The 20,468-nt window shown below is 41.0% G+C and overlaps 1 protein-coding gene across 1 annotated transcript; it reads right to left on the bottom strand.

Moving 5' to 3' along the window:
* Positions 1–2,928: 2,928 nt before the first annotated feature.
* On the bottom strand, positions 2,929–20,312 carry prx (periaxin). Its single transcript, XM_040037421.1, is given in 9 exon segments — positions 2,929–10,112; positions 10,346–11,189; positions 11,730–11,883; positions 11,885–12,936; positions 12,938–16,433; positions 16,634–16,869; positions 17,020–17,213; positions 18,693–18,852; positions 19,419–20,312. Coding segments are annotated over 9 exon segments (13,230 nt in total). The 5' UTR covers positions 19,581–20,312; the 3' UTR covers positions 2,929–3,180.
* Between the last annotated feature and the right edge of the window lie 156 nt (positions 20,313–20,468).

A 20,468-nucleotide genomic window follows, 5' to 3' on the forward strand; every position in this document is an offset into this window, starting at 1 on the left:
ATATAATATAATTTTTTTTGTTAAGGCACAGATGAACCCCAAATTAATATACACGGTGTTCCTCTGGGCTATGTTACTATTTATCCATCTAAATTGATTTGGTTAGAGTTGCCCAGTTTTGGCGATATTAGCTGGAGAAATGATGCGTGGAGCCCACAAATAATCAGTTCAAAAAAGTTCAGTAGATAAACAGCACTACAGGTCAGAAGAAAAAACTAATGTATCACTAATTTGGGGATGAACTGTCCTTTTATTAGAGGTTTACTTTATATTAACACGGCAACCTCACAAAAAAACAAAACAACAATAACAAGAAAAGTAAAATACATTAAAGATACCATTCCAGCATCTTCAGTACTTTGACACCTGGTGAGCTGCTGTTGTTGTCTTTGTTGTTGCTGTGGTCGTTGAAGACTCGTCTGTTCGTGTTTCAGCCAGGTGGGTGATTCTGGTAGTCTTTGTCACCATGGTGACAGTTCCCTCCTTGGAGGAAGAGATTTGGTGCTCTTCGGTCATTTGTGAGGTGGTGAAGTCGAGCCCTGAGGTGTGGAGGCAGAAAGACCCCGAGACATCTGCCTCACCCCCTACCTCACCTTTCCGCTGGGCCTGAGGAGAACCCTCTGGAGTTATCTGGAGGAAGCCTGCGGTAGGTAGGCCAGGAAATAAGAGAAATGAAAGGAAAAGAGGAGGATAGGTGAAGAAATCAAGAGGGAAAAGAAACTTAGTCTTATGTAGAAGAGACAAAACAGAAGAGTATATAGATTAGTGATTTATTTACCAGGAACACAAAAAATATACAAAAAACATCAAAGGTAGCAGCAAGAATAAAGTATAGATAGTGTAAAGTATATTCTAATAAATCCTGTGGTAATATAGTGAAAAAACCCAGTAAAATCCAGACATAACATATGAGAACCACATGCAAAATTGATTAAACATCATTTTTGAATGTGTAGACTTTTACAGTTTTTCATTTTCTCATTTATATGCTTTATTTTCTCATTTCTCATAATGCAACTAAACGGGCAAATTTAATAGACGGGGTAGATACAAATTTTGATTTTTCTAAATTTTCTATGTAGTGCTTTGATAAAAAAAATCTCTATTTTCTTGTCCTTACTATATCTATTAAAATATATAAGAGCTCAGGCTATGCATTTTTCTTAAAGAAACATCAAACACTGGATGACTAGTCTTTTAGTGTGGCAATGCACAGTGATTCAAATGAATGCAGAAGAATTTAAAGCTGACTGGGTTGGGTTCAAAACCTGCACTAAAACTTTCTGGTAAAATGCTGCCATCTTGTGGTGAAGTTTTTAATTAAATATCTCAGAGGGTTTTTACAAAAAGTGGCTTTAATAATAACATTAACGGCAGTATTGACGTAATGCCAGCCCAATAGCATCTCCTTTAGCCTTACCTGTGGCATGTGGCTTCAAGGTGACCTTTGGGACCTTAAACCATGACGAAGACTCTCTCTCTTCTGATTCCCTGCTTTTGCTCTCCACCTTGCTCCAAGCTTGAAACTTTGTTGAGGTGAACTCTGTGGCAAAACCAGAAGGGGACTCTGAGCTGTCCCTGTCCAGCATTTCTGTTCTGGCACGAGAAGACACCAAATCCTTCAAAGGCTCCTCAGTGAAACCCCCTGGTAACATTGTGCTTGATTGTACTTCTTCTGGTGATGAATGCTTTCCCAGTTCCCCACTTGTTTCCATGTCTGCTCCTCTTGCACCCGTCTTCCCATATAGACTGGTGAACTCCACCTTTGGGAGTTTGATTTTACCACTGAATGCCACCTTCTCTTCCTTGGAGCCCTTGTGAGGGCTTTCACCATTGAGACTTGAACTTGAACCTTCTCTTTTGACAGTGTCACCACCAAATGATGCAGATTTGCCAGACGAAAACGACACTTTAGGCATCTTTATTCTTCCCCCCTTTGACTTTTCTTCTTCTGCCCCTTCTTTTTCTGCACTTGCAGCAGCTGACTTTTCTTTGGACTTTCCAAAGCTTGGCTTCTTTTTGATTTTGGGCATCTTCACTTTGACAGTCTCTGCCTCAGCCTCAGCCATTGCTTCCCCTTTTAAGGGACTTGTGCTTGTAGCAGGCTCATTTGTTGGAGGAGTGTCTACCAAGACAAAAACCGCTTTCTTTACTTTAGGCATTTTAGGGCCCTCATACTGAATTTCTGGCCCATGGACATTCACACTTTCCTCTGGTGAGGATAGGGAGGGTAATGGGACGCCAAACTTAGGGATTTTGATTTTCTTTCCTTTTTCTGTTTTGCTGTTATCTCCATCTTGAGATGAGCCAATATCAAACTCTATGTCTGGTATTTTGGGGACTCTGATTCCTGCATGTGGAGATGAGGAGCCACCCTCTCCTTTCACTTCTGTTTTTAGACTTACACTTGGTAATGTAACTTCTGGTACTGGATGGTTAACACGATTTTTGTCATCTTTATGACCATTCTGGGTTTCAACTTCAAAATACTCAAATCTTTCTCCACCGTTTTTCTTTTTTGGCATTCCAATCTTGAATTTTGTTCCTTTGACTTTAGGCCCTTTTACTTTGCTGCTGGTTTCTGTAGTGACATCTAAGTCAGGTAGATCAACTTTTTTCCTGTCCTTTTTGCCCTCCCCTTTGTGAAGTCCAGTATCAAGTTCTAAGCCTCCTTTTGGACCTTTGATATCTATTGTCGGGACTTTTAATTTTAGGCCTTTGTGCTCACCCTCAAAATGCAAATCGGCTTCTCCAAGAGCCCCAGTGTCCAGATCAGCCTTACCACTTGGTAAGTTAATCTCTGCTTCAGTGGTTTTAGCCATTGGCAGTAGTATTTCTCCCTCTGGAACTTTAATATCAGAACTGGTTACTTTCATCTCTACAACAGATACCTCACTACCTTTACTTTTGCCTTTCGGGAGTGAAATATCAACTTTTGGCATCTTGATATCTGGCAGTTTGATGATTCCTCCCTCTGTCTCCATTTTCTCTGCTGGTGTATCAATGTTTACTTTTCCCTTGGGAAGTGATATGCCCACATTTGGCATCTTGAACTCTCCTCTATCTCCCCTGATATCTGCCTCAGGACCTTGCACTGAAGGTTTTCCTTTAGGAAGAGAAATGTCAACTTTTGGCATCCTGAATATTCCTCCCTCACCCTTAATTGCAGCGTTGGCACCTTCAGTCTCTCCCTGTTGGAAGTGAAATATTGACTGAAGGCACTGTCATATGTGGCATTTTGCTGCCATCTCCCTCAATTTCAATCTCTCCTTTAATTTTGCCAGCTTTTCCTTTGGGTAGAGAGACGTTAAAACCTGGCATTTTGACCTGAGGCATTCTGATCCCCCCCCCTGCACCCCCTTCCAGCTCGATCTCTGCACCTTCTGTTTTTCCTTTAGGTAGTGAAATATCAACTGAAGGCATATTGATGTGGGGCATCTTGAATTTTCCAGCTTCTCCTTTGATCTCTACATCTCGAACTCCTGGACTTTCAACTTTTCCTTTAGGTAGAGAAACATCAACATTCATTTCAATATCTGCACCTTCAATCTTTCCCTTGGGTGCTGAAATATCAACTGAAGGCATTTTCATTTGTGGTGTTTTGAATTTCGCTCTTTCATTTCCTTCTGTTTCAGTCTCTGCATCTCCAGTCTTTCCGCTGGGCAGTGAAATATCAACAGAGGGCATGCTTAGATGTGGTATCTTAAATTTCCCACCTTCCCCCTTTAACTCCACTTCTGGACCTTCAATCTGTCCTTTGGTTAGAGAGATATCAACATCTGGCTTTTTCCAGTGAGGCATCTTAAATTTTCCTTTCCCATGTCCTTCTACTTCAACATCTGGACCTCCAATCTTCCCTTTGGGCAATGAAATATCAACAGAAGGCATGCTTAGATGTGGCATCTTGAATTTTCCACCTTCTCCTTGAATCTCTATCTCTGGACCTTCAATATGACCTTTAGGCAGAGAAACATCAGCATTGGGCATTTTCAGATAAGGTGTTTTGACTTTTGCTTCTCCTTGTCCATCCACTTCTATTTCTGCCTCAGTACCTTTGAGTTTTCCTTTAGGAAGCGATATGTCAATGTTGGGCATTTTTATGTGAGGCATTTTTAACTTTCCCTCTGTAGTCTCCTTCATTTCTAAATCTGGTGAATCAGTCTTTGCTTTTGGAAGTGAAATATCAAGTGCAGGCATATTAAAATGAGGCCTTTTGAATTTTCCGTCACCCCCTTTTAGCTCCAGGTCTGGTCCTTCAATCTTTGGAGACTTTCCTCTGGGCAAGGACACATCAAGGTCTAATTTGGGGAGAGAAACATCAATCGTTGGCATTTTGGGAATTTTAAGGTTTCCCTCATAACCTCTTATATCAGCCTCTGTAACATCAACTTCTGCTTTTGGGAGAAGAACCTCAGTCTCTGGTGTTTTAGCTGCTGGTAACGAGAGCTCAACAGAAGGCATCTTGACCTTGGTTTTAGCTTCAAGGTCACCACTTGGCTTACCTAGGTCTTTTTCTTTAGAGACAAAGCCTGGGATAGAAAACTTTGGCAGTTTTAAAGAGACGTCAGGTGCATGGAAGCCACCTTTTGCCTCTACATCTGCATTCAGTTTTGCTTCAACTTTTTCCTCTGGGAGTTCACTTTTGGGTGATGATATTTTTAACTTGGGAAATTTCATTTTGTATTTTGACATGTCATCTGAGTTGTCAACATTGATATCTGGTTGATGAATGTCAATTTTTCCCTTTTTCCCTTTAACATCAACATCAGGACAAGAGACTGATACATCTGCAGCCTTCTTGGACATGCCAAATGAGGGCAGTTTGATTTTAGGTTTTTTCACCTTGACTTTTCCACCTCCATCAAACTCCACCGACGGTGCTCTGATCTCTCCTTCTACATGTGGTGAACTGAGTGAAGTATCTCCCTTAGGTACTGGTATTTCCAAGTTACAGCTCTTTGTCTTTCCCCCAAACCTAGGAAGAGTGAAACTAGGTACTTTGAGGAAAACAGGTAGATCAAAGCTGCCCCCTGAAGAAGGCCTCCCTCCTTCTGCTTTCAGAAGTTCTACTTCCACATCATCACCTTTGGGTTTTGTAAGGCCAAAATTGAGATCCATCTTTGGAGCTGAGATGTCAACTGTTGGTAGTTTTACTGTGGGAAGTTTTAGGGATGCACCTGGACCTTCTAGACCACCTGTCTCTATATCTTCATTCTTAACTTCCAATTTGGCAGGATTAAGGCCTCCTGTAAGACCAGACATCTCCAAATCTCCAGATGCATCAGGACTTAGAGTATCAACTTTGAAGCCTTTAGCTTTTACACCAGAGGGCAGGCTGAGGTCAAGGTCAAATTTGGGCAGATTTATGTCAAGAGTTGGCATATGGAATCCACCTCCTTTTTTATCAACTTCAACCTTCGGGATATCAAACCTTCCTTTTTCAGAGAGTCCTTCAATATTGATATCTCCCTCTACTTTACCCTCTGGAACTGTAACCTTTTCTCCCTTCACGTTGGGTCCTTCCACTTTGATATCACCTTCTGGGAAGTTCATCTTTGGAAGTGAAATATCAACTTTGGGCATTGTGAATTTGCGTCCTTTATTGCCAGGACCTTCGATGTTGAGGTCAACTTCAGCTTTTCCTTCAGGTAGTAAAATCTCAAACCCTGGATATGCACCTTCTATGTTGAATTGAGGTCCCGTTGCTTTGATTTTAGGAAGAGAGACAGATGGCATATGAAACCTTCCACCCTTTTCAGCATGCCCGTCAATTTCTCCGTGTGCTTTTGCTTTAGGGAGTGAAATATCAATTTCGGGTATCTCAGTTGTCCCACCTTTAGTATCAGGGCCCTTTATTTTTACACCACCTTCTGGGAGACTGACTTTAGGCAAAGAAACATCAAATTTTGGCATTTTGAATTTGCCCCCTTTCATCTCAGGGCCCTCGACATCAAGGCTGCCCTCAACCTTTCCTTTAGGAAGTGAAACATCAACAGATGGAATTTTGATGTTCCCTCCCTTGAAATCAGGACCCTCAAGAGTGACATCAACATCTGGAGACTTCATTTTGGGTAGTGAGAGATCCAATGATGGCATGTCGACAGTGGGCAATTTAAATTTCCCCCCTTTAATATCTGGACCTTGGAGGCTTATATCTACCTCTGGAGACTTGATTTTAGGGAGTGACATATCACCTCTGACTTCAGGCCCTTGGATATCAACATCAAGTCCCTTTGCTTTGATTTTAGGAAGAGAAATATCAACTGAAGGCATGTGAAACTTGCCACCTTTACCAGTTTTTCCTTCAATGTCAATATTCACATCTGCTTTTCCCTTTGGAAGAGAGATATCAGCAGTGGGCATTTGAAGTTTCCCTTTGAAATCTGGTCCTTCAACATCGACTCCAGCCTTTGGGAGACTGACTTTAGGCAAAGAAACATCAAATTTTGGCATTTTGAATTTGCCCCCTTTCGTGTCAGGGCCTTCGATATTTATGTCACCCTCAACCTTTCCTTTAGGAAGTGAAACATCAACAGATGGAATTTTGATCTTCCCTCCCTTGACATCAGGACCCTCAAGAGTGACATCAACATCTGGAGACTTCATTTTGGGTAGTGAGAGATCCAATGATGGCATGTCGACAGTGGGCAATTTAAATTTCCCCCCTTTAATATCTGGACCTTGGAGGCTTATATCTACCTCTGGAGACTTGATTTTAGGGAGTGACATATCACCTTTGACTTCAGGTCCTTGGATATCAACATCAAGTCCCTTTGCTTTGATTTTAGGAAGAGAAATATCAACTGAAGGCATGTGAAACTTGCCACCTTTACCAGTTTTTCCTTCAATGTCAATATCCACATCTGCTTTTCCCTTTGGAAGAGAGATATCAGCAGTGGGCATTTGAAGTTTCCCTTTGAAATCTGGTCCTTCAACATCGACTCCAGCCTTTGGGAGACTGACTTTAGGCAAAGAAACATCAAATTTTGGCATTTTGAATTTGCCCCCTTTCATGTCAGGGCCTTCGATATTTATGTCACCCTCAACCTTTCCTTTAGGAAGTGAAACATCAACAGATGGAACTTTGATCTTCCCTCCCTTGACATCAGGACCCTCAAGAGTGACATCAACATCTGGAGACTTCATTTTGGGTAGTGAGAGATCCAATGATGGCATGTCGACAGTGGGCAATTTAAATTTCCCCCCTTTAATATCTGGACCTTGGAGGCTTATATCTACCTCTGGAGACTTGATTTTAGGGAGTGACATATCACCTTTGACTTCAGGTCCTTGGATATCAACATCAAGTCCCTTTGCTTTGATTTTAGGAAGAGAAATATCAACTGAAGGCATGTGAAACTTGCCACCTTTACCAGTTTTTCCTTCAATGTCAATATCCACATCTGCTTTTCCCTTTGGAAGAGAGATATCAGCAGTGGGCATTTGAAGTTTCCCTTTGAAATCTGGTCCTTCAACATCGACTCCAGCCTTTGGGAGACTGACTTTAGGCAAAGAAACATCAAATTTTGGCATTTTGAATTTGCCCCCTTTCATCTCAGGGCCTTCGATATTTATGTCACCCTCAACCTTTCCTTTAGGAAGTGAAACATCAACAGATGGAATTTTGATTTTCCCTCCCTTGACATCAGGACCCTCAAGAGTGACATCAACATCTGGAGACTTCATTTTGGGTAGTGAGAGATCCAATGATGGCATGTCGACAGTGGGCAATTTAAATTTCCCCCCTTTAATATCTGGACCTTGGAGGCTTATATCTACCTCAGGAGACTTGATTTTAGGGAGTGACATATCACCTTTGACTTCAGGTCCTTGGATATCAACATCAAGTCCCTTTGCTTTGATTTTAGGAAGAGAAATATCAACTGAAGGCATGTGAAACTTGCCACCTTTACCAGTTTTTCCTTCAATGTCAATATCCACATCTGCTTTTCCCTTTGGAAGAGAGATATCAGCAGTGGGCATTTGAAGTTTCCCTTTGAAATCTGGTCCTTCAACATCGACTCCAGCCTTTGGGAGACTGACTTTAGGCAAAGAAACATCAAATTTTGGCATTTTGAATTTGCCCCCTTTCATCTCGGGGCCTTCGATATTTATGTCACCCTCAACCTTTCCTTTAGGAAGTGAAACATCAACAGATGGAATTTTGATCTTCCCTCCCTTGACATCAGGACCCTCGAGAGTGACATCAACATCTGGAGACTTCATTTTGGGTAGTGAGAGATCCAATGATGGCATGTCGACAGTGGGCAATTTAAATTTCCCCCCTTTAATATCTGGACCTTGGAGGCTGATATCTACCTCTGGAGACTTGATTTTAGGGAGTGACATATCACCTTTGACTTCAGGTCCTTGGATATCAACATCAAGTCCCTTTACTTTGATTTTAGGAAGAGAAATATCAACTGAAGGCATGTGAAACTTGCCACCTTTACCAGTTTTTCCTTCAATGTCAATATCCACATCTGCTTTTCCCTTTGGAAGAGAGATATCAGCAGTGGGCATTTGAAGTTTCCCTTTGAAATCTGGTCCTTCAACATCGACTCCAGCCTTTGGGAGACTGACTTTAGGCAAAGAAACATCAAATTTTGGCATTTTGAATTTGCCCCCTTTCATGTCAGGGCCTTCGATATTTATGTCACCCTCAACCTTTCCTTTAGGAAGTGAAACATCAACAGATGGAATTTTGATGTTCCCTCCCTTGACATCAGGACCCTCGAGAGTGACATCAACATCTGGAGACTTCATTTTGGGTAGTGAGAGATCCAATGATGGCATGTCGACAGTGGGCAATTTAAATTTCCCCCCTTTAATATCTGGACCTTGGAGGCTGATATCTACCTCTGGAGACTTGATTTTAGGGAGTGACATATCACCTCTGACTTCAGGTCCTTGGATATCAACATCAAGTCCCTTTGCTTTGATTTTAGGAAGAGAAATATCAACTGAAGGCATGTGAAACTTGCCACCTTTACCAGTTTTTCCTTCAATGTCAATATCCACATCTGCTTTTCCCTTTGGAAGAGAGATATCAGCAGTGGGCATTTGAAGTTTCCCTTTGAAATCTGGTCCTTCAACATCGACTCCAGCCTTTGGGAGACTGACTTTAGGCAAAGAAACATCAAATTTTGGCATTTTGAATTTGCCCCCTTTCATCTCAGGGCCTTCGATATTTATGTCACCCTCAACCTTTCCTTTAGGAAGTGAAACATCAACAGATGGAATTTTGATGTTCCCTCCCTTGACATCAGGACCCTCAAGAGTGACATCTACATCTGGAGACTTCATTTTGGGTAGTGAGAGATCCAATGATGGCATGTCGACAGTGGGCAATTTAAATTCCCCCCCTTTAATATCTGGACCTTGGAGGCTTATATCTACCTCTGGAGACTTGATTTTAGGGAGTGACATATCACCTCTGACTTCAGGTCCTTGGATATCAACATCAAGTCCCTTTGCTTTGATTTTAGGAAGAGAAATATCAACTGAAGGCATGTGAAACTTGCCACCTTTACCAGTTTTTCCTTCAATGTCAATATCCACATCTGCTTTTCCCTTTGGAAGAGAGATATCAGCAGTGGGCATTTGAAGTTTCCCTTTGAAATCTGGTCCTTCAACATCGACTCCAGCCTTTGGGAGACTGACTTTAGGCAAAGAAACATCAAATTTTGGCATTTTGAATTTGCCCCCTTTCATGTCAGGGCCTTCGATATTTATGTCACCCTCAACCTTTCCTTTAGGAAGTGAAACATCAACAGATGGAACTTTGATCTTCCCTCCCTTGACATCAGGACCCTCAAGAGTGACATCAACATCTGGAGACTTCATTTTGGGTAGCGAAACATCAAGGGATGGTATATTTAGCTTCCCACCTTCAACCTGAGGGCCTTCAACATTAATTTCAGGACCTTTGGCTTTGATTTTAGGAAAAGACAGGTCAATAGATGGCATGTGGAACTTTCCACCTTTTCCAATATCTCCTTCAATTTTTCCTTTTGCTTTTCTTTGGGGAGTGAATATCAATGTCTGGCATCTCAATCTTTCCAGTTTAATGTCAGGACCTTTTATTTTGACACCACCTTCTGGAAGACTCTCTTTGGTAAAGAAATATCAAATTTTGGCATTTTAAACTTGTCACCCTTCACTTCAGGGCCCTCAACATCAAGGCTGCCATCAAACCTTTCCTTTAGGAAGTGAAACATCAACAGATGAATTTTGATCGTCCCTCCCTTGACATCAGGCCCTCAAGAGTAAAATCAACATCTGGAGACTTCATTTTGGGTAGTGAGAGATCCAATGATGGCATGTCGACAGTGGGCAATTTAAATTTCCCCCCCTTTAATATCTGGACCTTGGAGGCTGATATCTACCTCTGGAGACTTGATTTTAGGCAGTGACATATCACCTCTGACTTCAGGTCCTTGGATATCAACATCAAGTCCCTTTGCTTTGATTTTAGGAAGAGAAATATCAACTGAAGGCATGTGAAACTTGCCACCTTTACCAGTTTTTCCTTCAATGTCAATATCCACATCTGCTTTTCCCTTTGGAAGAGAGATATCAGCAGTGGGCATTTGAAGTTTCCCTTTGAAATCTGGTCCTTCAACATCGACTCCAGCCTTTGGGAGACTGACTTTAGGCAAAGAAACATCAAATTTTGGCATTTTGAATTTGCCCCCTTTCATCTCAGGGCCTTCGATATTTATGTCACCCTCAACCTTTCCTTTAGGAAGTGAAACATCAACAGATGGAACTTTGATCTTCCCTCCCTTGACATCAGGACCCTCAAGAGTGACATCAACATCTGGAGACTTCATTTTGGGTAGCGAAACATCAAGGGATGGTATATTTAGCTTCCCACCTTCAACCTGAGGGCCTTCAACATTAATTTCAGGACCTTTGGCTTTGATTTTAGGAAAAGACAGGTCAATAGATGGCATGTGGAACTTTCCACCTTTTCCAATATCTCCTTCAATTTTTCCTTTTGCTTTTCCTTTGGGGAGTGAAATATCGATGTCTGGCATCTCAATCTTTCCAGTTTTAATGTCAGGACCTTTTATTTTGACACCACCTTCTGGAAGACTCTCTTTTGGTAAAGAAATATCAAATTTTGGCATTTTAAACTTGTCACCCTTCACTTCCGGGCCCTCAACATCAAGGCTGCCCTCAACCTTTCCTTTAGGAAGTGAAACATCAACAGATGGAATTTTGATCGTCCCTCCCTTGACATCAGGACCCTCGAGATTAATATCTACATCTGGAGACTTCATTTTGGGTAGTGAGAGATCCAATGATGGCATATCGACAGTGGGCAATTTAAATTTCCCCCCTTTAATATCTGGACCTTGAAGGCTGATATCTACCTCAGGAGACTTGATTTTAGGCAGTGACATATCACCTTTGACTTCAGGTCCTTGGATATCAACATCAAGTCCTGTTGCTTTGATTTTAGGAAGAGAAATATCAACTGAAGGCATGTGAAACTTGCCACCTTTACCGGTTTTCCCTTCAATGTCAATATCCACATCTGCTTTTCCCTTTGGAAGAGAGATATCAGCAGTGGGCATTTGAAGTTTCCCTTTGAAATCTGGTCCTTCAACATCGACTCCAGCCTTTGGGAGACTGACTTTAGGCAAAGAAACATCAAATTTTGGCATTTTGAATTTGCCCCCTTTCATCTCAGAGCCTTCGATATTTATGTCACCCTCAACCTTTCCTTTAGGAAGTGAAACATCAACAGATGGAATTTTGATCTTCCCTCCCTTGACATCAGGACCCTCAAGAGTGACATCAACATCTGGAGACTTCATTTTGGGTAGTGAGAGATCCAATGATGGCATGTCGACAGTGGGCAATTTAAATTCCCCCCCCTTTAATATCTGGACCTTGGAGGCTTATATCTACCTCTGGAGACTTGATTTTAGGGAGTGACATATCACCTCTGACTTCAGGCCCTTGGATATCAACATCAAGTCCCTTTGCTTTGATTTTAGGAAGAGAAATATCAACTGAAGGCATGTGAAACTTGCCACCTTTACCAGTTTTTCCTTCAATGTCAATATCCACATCTGCTTTTCCCTTTGGAAGAGAGATATCAGCAGTGGGCATTTGAAGTTTCCCTTTGAAATCTGGTCCTTCAACATCGACTCCAGCCTTTGGGAGACTGACTTTAGGCAAAGAAACATCAAATTTTGGCATTTTGAATTTGCCCCCTTTCATGTCAGGGCCTTCGATATTTATGTCACCCTCAACCTTTCCTTTAGGAAGTGAAACATCAACAGATGGAACTTTGATCTTCCCTCCCTTGACATCAGGACCCTCAAGAGTGACATCAACATCTGGAGACTTCATTTTGGGTAGCGAAACATCAAGGGATGGTATATTTAGCTTCCCACCTTCAACCTGAGGGCCTTCAACATTAATTTCAGGACCTTTGGCTTTGATTTTAGGAAAAGACAGGTCAATAGATGGCATGTGGAACTTTCCACCTTTTCCAATATCTCCTTCAATTTTTCCTTTTGCTTTTCCTTTGGGGAGTGAAATATCGATGTCTGGCATCTCAATCTTTCCAGTTTTAATGTCAGGACCTTTTATTTTGACACCACCTTCTGGAAGACTCTCTTTTGGTAAAGAAATATCAAATTTTGGCATTTTAAACTTGTCACCCTTCACTTCAGGGCCCTCAACATCAAGGCTGCCCTCAACCTTTCCTTTAGGAAGTGAAACATCAACAGATGGAACTTTGATCTTCCCTCCCTTGACATCAGGACCCTCAAGAGTGACATCTACACCTGGAGACTTTATTTTGGGTAGTGAGAGATCCAATGATGGCATGTCGACAGTGGGCAATTTAAATTTCCCCCCTCTAATATCTGGACCTTGAAGGCTGATATCTACCTCAGGAGACTTGATTTTAGGGCAGTGACATATCACCTTTGACTTCAGGTCCTTGGATATCAACATCAAGTCCTGTTGCTTTGATTTTAGGAAGAGAAATATCAACTGAAGGCATGTGAAACTTGCCACCTTTACCAGTTTTTCCTTCAATGTCAATATCCACATCTGCTTTTCCCTTTGGAAGAGAAATATCAGCAGTGGGCATTTGAAGTTTCCCTTTGAAATCTGGTCCTTCAACATCGACTCCAGCCTTTGGGAGACTGACTTTAGGCAAAGAAACATCAAATTTTGGCATTTTGAATTTGCCCCCTTTCATGTCAGGGCCTTCGATATTTATGTCACCCTCAACCTTTCCTTTAGGAAGTGAAACATCAACAGATGGAATTTTGATGTTCCCTCCCTTGACATCAGGACCCTCGAGATTAATATCTACATCTGGAGACTTCATTTTGGGTAGTGAGAGATCCAATGATGGCATGTCGACAGTGGGCAATTTAAATTTCCCCCCTTTAATATCTGGACCTTGGAGGCTGATATCTACCTCTGGAGACTTGATTTTAGGGAGTGACATATCACCTTTGACTTCAGTTCCTTGGATATCAACATCAAGTCCTGTTGCTTTGATTTTAGGAAGAGAAATATCAACTGAAGGCATGTGAAACTTGCCACCTTTACCAGTTTTTCCTTCAATGTCAATATCCACATCTGCTTTTCCCTTTGGAAGAGAAATATCAGCAGTGGGCATTTCAAGACTTCCTCCTACATCTGGTCCTTCAACATCGACTCCAGCCTTTGGGAGACTGACTTTAGGCAAAGAAACATCAAATTTTGGCATTTTGAATTTGCCCCCTTTCATCTCAGGGCCTTCGATATTTATGTCACCCTCAACCTTTCCTTTAGGAAGTGAAACATCAACAGATGGAATTTTGATGTTCCCTCCCTTGACATCAGGACCCTCAAGCGCGACATCTACATCCTGAGATTTTATATTAGGTGTAGAAAGATCTATGGATGGCATGTTTGGTTTTCCACCTTTGCCTTGAGGACCTTCAGTATCTATATCTGGTCTTTTAGATTTTATTTTAGGGAGAGAGATGTTAATAGAGGGCATGTTGAACTTGTTGCCTTTGCCAGTGTGCCCTTCAATTTTCCCCCCTACTTTTCCTTTGGGGAGTGATATGTCAATATCTGGCATTTCAATCTTTCTTCCCTTTGTTTCAGGTCCTTTTAATTTGACATCACCCTCAGGAAAATTTACCTTTGGTAAAGAAATGTCAAATTTTGGCATTGTTATCTTTCCTCCTCTACCTTCAGGCCCTTCAGTGTTTATGTCAATGCCAGTGTCAACTTCTCCCTCTTCTTTACCTTTTGGAAGTGAAATATCAACAGTCGGCATTTTTACAACAGGAAGATTAATGTCAACAGATGGCAAATTGAATTTGCCTCCTTTCCCATTACCTTCAAAGGTAATTTCTGGTCCTTCAACATTTATATCACCTTGCTTTGATTTAAACTGAGGTAGAGAAACATCAACTGAAGGGATTTGAAAAGGTTCTCCTTTACTTTTTACTTGTATGTCACCCTCTGCTTTTCCTTTTGCTTTTCCCTTTGGAGGAGAGATGTCAAGAGAAGGTCCTTCTAGGACAAGATTTCCCTCAGGCATCTTCATCTTTGGTAGTGAGACATCCAAAGAAGGCATCTGGAATTTTCTTCCTTTGACTTCAGGGCTCTCAAGCTTTACCTCTCCCTCTGGTGATTTCATTACAGGAAGAGAGAAGTCAAGTGATGGGACGTTGAACTTTGGTCCTCCTTTTGCTTTAGATTCAATATCAAATTCTCCTTCTTTGGTGGGCACCTTTGGAAGTGAGATATCAAAAGTTGGGAGCTGGAACTTGCCACCCCCACTGCCACTGAGCTCCACATTGGCCTCAATGTTTGGCTTGGATAGTGAAAAGTCAACACCTGGAAGTTCTGGTCCTTCAAGTTTGACATCAGGGTCAGGTAGCTTTATTTTTGGAGGAGAAATGTCTACAGTGGGCATGCTGAGTTTGCCTCCTTTTACTTCACTTCCTTCTAAAACAACCTCTTTTTCAGATGGCTTCAGTTTTGGTAGGGATATATTGCATGAAGGCATTTTAAAATTGCTTCCTTTTCCATCAGTTTCAGCCCCTCCCTTGTCTTTTGACAGAGAAACATCTATTGATGGCAGTTCAATTTTCCCTCCTTTGATATCAGAACCATGTAAATTAGCCTCAGTTTCAGATGTTCCCATCTTAGGGAGTCTGACATCAAGTGAAGGCATTTTGAATCGTCCTTTAGCAGAGGGAGCCTCCATTTCAATTTTGCCCTTTGCCCTTCCCTTTTCAAGAGAAATATCAACAGAGGGTATCTGCATTTCACTTGGTGGTAAATGAAAATTTCCTTCCCCTTCAACATCAGTCACTCCTGCTTTGCCTTTGGGAAGGATCAGGTCCACTTTGGGTAACTTGAATTCCCCTTCCACACCTTGTCCCCTTATGTTTACTTCTCCTGGTTGAGAAATGTCAAAATCAGGCATTTTGAATTTTCCATCACCACCAACATAGTAGTCCATATGGACATCTCCACTGTTGGAGACCTTTGGGAGTGAGAGCTCAACAGAAGGTAGAGAGAATTTTCCTTCCACTTCTGGGCACTCAGTGTCCACCGATGATCCCATCTTAGGTAGTGAGATATCAACCTTTGGCATAGAGATCTTGGGCCCTTTAAAAGTGCCCTCGACCTCATCAGGAATTCTCCGTCCGCTGTCTAATTCCAAATCAATATCAGCTACAGAGATGTCACTGGCGGGCATGTTGATTGCAGTCTTCCTAATTCCTTCGTGATCTTTGATCAATATGTCAGTCTTTCCCTTCACTTTAGGCAAAGAAATATCAACAGAGGGAAAACCGATCTGTCTGTCTCCTTTGATTTCTACCTCTGGAGGTTTTATGTCAGTATGAGGCATTTTGATGCCTCCAGCTTTTACCTTGATGTCACCATCAATTTCATCTGAATGGTGTGAGAGTCTAACTTTGGGTAGTTTCAACTTTGGCATTCTGACCTTTGCATCTCCTTTGTCTGCATCTACATGAACTTTTCCTTCAGTTGTTTCAGCTCTTCCTTTGATGTCCATTTCAGGAGCTTTGATTTTGGCCGTTCCCTTCACACTGGGCAAAGATGTCTCAGCTTTTCCTGAAGGGAGAGCAAACTCCACATCAGGTAGGCTAACTTTAGATGCTCCCTTCTCCACATCTTTATTAGCAGACAAACTGAACTCCACAGATGGCGGCTGGATGTTTACCCCCGGAGGCTTCAGCTCCACAGATCCAGTTTCCAAAGTAGAGCCTGACTTTGTGTGTTTGCTTGTAGGAAAGGTGATGCCAAACTTGTGTCCTTTTCCTTTGCTTTTCACTTTAGCTCCAGGCATTTCAGATGGGGAAATATTCACTTGTCCTTCAAACCGTCCTGTCTCCACTTTTGCTCCTTTTTGCGGGAACCTTGGAAAACAGTGTTTTAGAGAGGAAAAAAAGAAATAGGAAAGAACATTGTAATATTTCCCCAAAAGATTATATCTAATTTAAAGCACAACATTAAAATAGATATAATTTAATGTTGTGCAATTTAATGTACAACAAGCATTGTATTGTAGTATTATTTGGAACTACCAAAGAGAAAGAAACAAACAAAAAAGGCCAACCTCATCCTCTTCTTTGCCTTCCTCTCAACTGCTGCTCCTCTGGCTTCCTCTACTTCAACTTTTGGACTTTTCCTTTGTTTGAATTTGGGAAGAGAAAACTCTACATCACTCATCTCCAGCCTGGGAGGTGTTCCCTCTACCACCAGCTCCTCTCTTCGCTTCTCTTTTAGCCTTTTCAGACCAAAACGTCCACCTCGTTTCTTCTGAGTCTTGAATGGTTTGGTCCCCTTCACACTCTGAAAGAAACGCGTGTGACAAGAGCATCAGTCAACAACATTTGAAGACCTGCATCTATCTGTAGTAATTGATCACTCACAATATATTTTTTCAGCACAATGGCTTTCAGGATTAAAAGTGATTACAATAAATTGATAAAGCTACTTTACCATTTTGCCCATCTTGACTTTGGGACCTTTGACCTCCACACTGGGAACCTTTGGGCGCACGCTGCCATCCGCTCCAGGGATGGTTCGCTTAAGCTGGAAGCTGACCCTATATGGCTCTGCGCACTGAAGGATTTTTAAAGCGTCTTCATACCTCACATTGTCAAAGTAGACTTTGGCACTTAGCAGCTGGTCACCTTCATACAGAAAAACAGTATGAACAATATATTCATGTACATCAGTTTGTGATGTATATTTAGTATAGGATGCATTTAGTGGAAAAAGTAGAAAAAGTAAAAGTGATTTATTAAATAAAGTTTGATTAGAGACACAGTTAAGCATTTTGCAATTTTGCATGATTTTAAAAAGTTTAAATTTGTACAGAATTGAACAGCAGAAATGAGGCTTTCTTGTCGGAAGTAAGCAAAAAACCCAAAACAAACCAAAACGAAAAAAAACCCACAAACAAACAGCGGCCGACACCTAAGACTGGTGGGTAAGTAAGCGACTAATGCAGAAAACAGAGATTTTTAAATGGGAAACTGTTCTTGAAGTGAGTCAGGAAGTGTGATTTTTATCGTGGTGGAAGCAAAACAGCAAAAGTAAGAGGAAATTCGTGACGATGTTTATGTGAAGCGAAATGTGAAGCGTAGTTTGGATCTTCTTTTGCTGCTGGTTCAGTCAGTATTGTTTGGAGACAGATAAAACCTGCAGCTTCAGAATCTAGCACAAAAAGCACAGAAACACAAAGCGCCCGCCGACGCTTCAAAATCAGTGAGCAGTCGGCTTTCAGCCCCGACGGCGTGTCCGTGTCCGCGTACGTGCCGTCGGGTGAAAAGGCGACATCTCACTGATTCAGATGCGTTGGGTTGTGTTTGTGTTTACGTCTTCGTGCAGAATCCATGTACCTGCTCTCATTTACTGTTTCAGCTGTTTGGTGGTTGTAGAAATTTTGTGAGGTTTAACCTGAGATTCGGGCGTTTCGGGCAAAATAAATTTATATTTAAAAATCGATTCAGGATTTTAATGAATCCATATCACGTTATCCAAGCCAGAATCGTTTTTAATCGATAAATCGATAATCACCCCCCCCCTTAATGACAATGCCATCAGAATAAATGCATTTAAAAAAAAGTGGGTTAGAGTTTGTTAACTCTTTGGAAATTGCAGACTCCCTGATGAGTCAGGAAGTGTTTAATCAATATTTGAAGATTTTTACAAAAATTCTGCAAAATTCTGCAACAAAAATAGGCATCAACTGTTGTTGGAATTTGTAGATTTCCACCTTCTGGGTCAAGACTTGTCCTATTATCTTCTATTGATATCATGTTACATTAGATTTTCCCCCCTTTTAACTTCAACTTAATTTCACCTTAATTTTATTTGCTTTATTTGGCCCCAACTTTTTGGCTTTTTGTTTCATATTTCATTATATTACTGAAGCAGTTCATGAACTTTATTTTTAAAGGTGGGATATAAACAAAGCTGATATGAAATAAAATGAGAACAGATGATGTGGAAAATGTAATATTGGGCTTTTCCCCCAAATAATAAAGTTTTCTGTGCAAACTCCTTAAAAGAAGTCTAAATATCTTTTTAATTACCTTTTAAATCTTATATAAATGTTATGTATGCTAGTAGTGCTTTCTAAATGAATCAGGTGTGCTTGCAGGCACCTTGCTGTAGACTGAGGTGTTTAGCAGCTGGAGAGTCTTTGAGGACGTCTTTTACAAAGATCCCTCGCTCTCCTCCACCAGTCACACTGTAGCCGCTGGCTCCAGCCCCTGCCTCTGTCTCCACCACAATCTCCACAGATTTAGAGGCTTCCTCCACACTCTGCGACACACAGACACCAACACAAAACTTCGGTTATCCACGAGATTCTTTTTTTGTTTTCTTATTACCAATACTAGTTTAGTAATAGCAAAAATATAGTTAAACACAAAATTAGTAATTATTTCAGTCTTTTAAAAGAAGTTAGTCAGTGCATAAATCCTGTGGTTTTGTCAGCCTGCATCACACTACTGCATCAGAATTGAATAGCAGGTCAAAAGCAAGTAAAAAATTGCTAACGACTTTTCGGTCTTGAATTTTAATTGTTTTTGGGCTCCAATGCTGAGTAAAATTTTGCACTTGTTTGAGTAGGTGCACGTTTTACTGTACTGTTCTCAACTTTACTTCAAAGTTCATTTTATCCATGAAGCTGTGGCAGGAGAAAGGTCATTCTATTCTTAGACTACATTCACTTTTCCACAGGCTGAAGAGAGGAAGTAAAATGCAGGAAAAAGTTAACAATTTTCTGTGTTTAGCTGTGCATCACCTGGCACATTACAGCTTTAAGCCACTGATACATAGAAAGGTGATGTATTTCAGCCTGAAAAGTCTATCAGACTTCTGCTTACTGTCTGTTCATTTGCTGGCTCAGAGTCCATCTCTGGTTGGGCCAGCTGGCAGGTCGACTCTCTCAGATGACTTCTCTTCTGGCTCAGTACCTGCTTCAGCTCGGCATGGAGCTTCTCCTTCTGCACCTGCAACAGCACAGATGACAGGGGTTGAGGTGCCATATCATGATGCAGCAAAAAAAGAAGAAAGAAAAACACCAAAGTGGATTTGTTATGCTTTTCCTTGTTTTCTTAGTTTGTTATTTATGTTTTTTGTTTTCATGTGCTTTGAACTTCAAATTCTTACTTCCAGGTTCTGTTTGTAAGTTGTCACTTGCATTCCCTTCCTCCCTGCATCCTCCGATGTGTGAAAGTTCAAATCTCTACATCTCCCGTGTCAGTTATTGTCACTCACTTCCTGATTTATTTTGGTAGTTCAACTGTGCTGGTAGATGGAAGGAGAAGCGTTTCCATCTACCTGACATCTGCCTTCATGTGTAGAAACAGTCTGTCTTTATTCTAGCCTTTGTTGTCTTTTCAGCATAAGTCTCTGTAGTCCTGTTTATAGCCTTTTGGGAACCAGCTTCATATAATCTTGGATTACACTTTATTTTTTCCCTTCCTGGACTAAAGCTATTAGCTTTGGAATAAAGCTTACCTTTTGTTTGTCAGCCAACAAACAAACATTTGTTTGTCTGTTGCTTAAACTTTGCAGTTCATGACACTCTACTGTATATCCCAAATTTTGCCTTCAGAGTGCCTTAAATCTTCAGTTTTAGACATTTTTCTCACGGCATTTTAGACCCACCACCTTTTCAAACTACTAGTTAACTTCTGGCAGCCATAATAAGAAAGCTGACTCAAAGTGTGAGGGCTTAAAATGACTTATCATGCATAGCTACTTCAGTAATGGAAAGAATAACTGTGTAAATCTTTGACATAAATATAGTTTAACATAATGAAGATAAAAATAGATATATTTTCAGCAGTTTATTGTGTTACTTTCAAGCCTTTGGAAAAAATAAAGGACAAAACTGTAAAATAACTGAAAGCTAAAAGATAACTAATATT

This window comes from Simochromis diagramma, unplaced genomic scaffold (assembly GCF_900408965.1).
Source record: "Simochromis diagramma unplaced genomic scaffold, fSimDia1.1 OVJJ01000463.1, whole genome shotgun sequence".
In the NCBI taxonomy this organism is placed as follows: Eukaryota; Metazoa; Chordata; class Actinopteri; order Cichliformes; family Cichlidae; genus Simochromis; species Simochromis diagramma.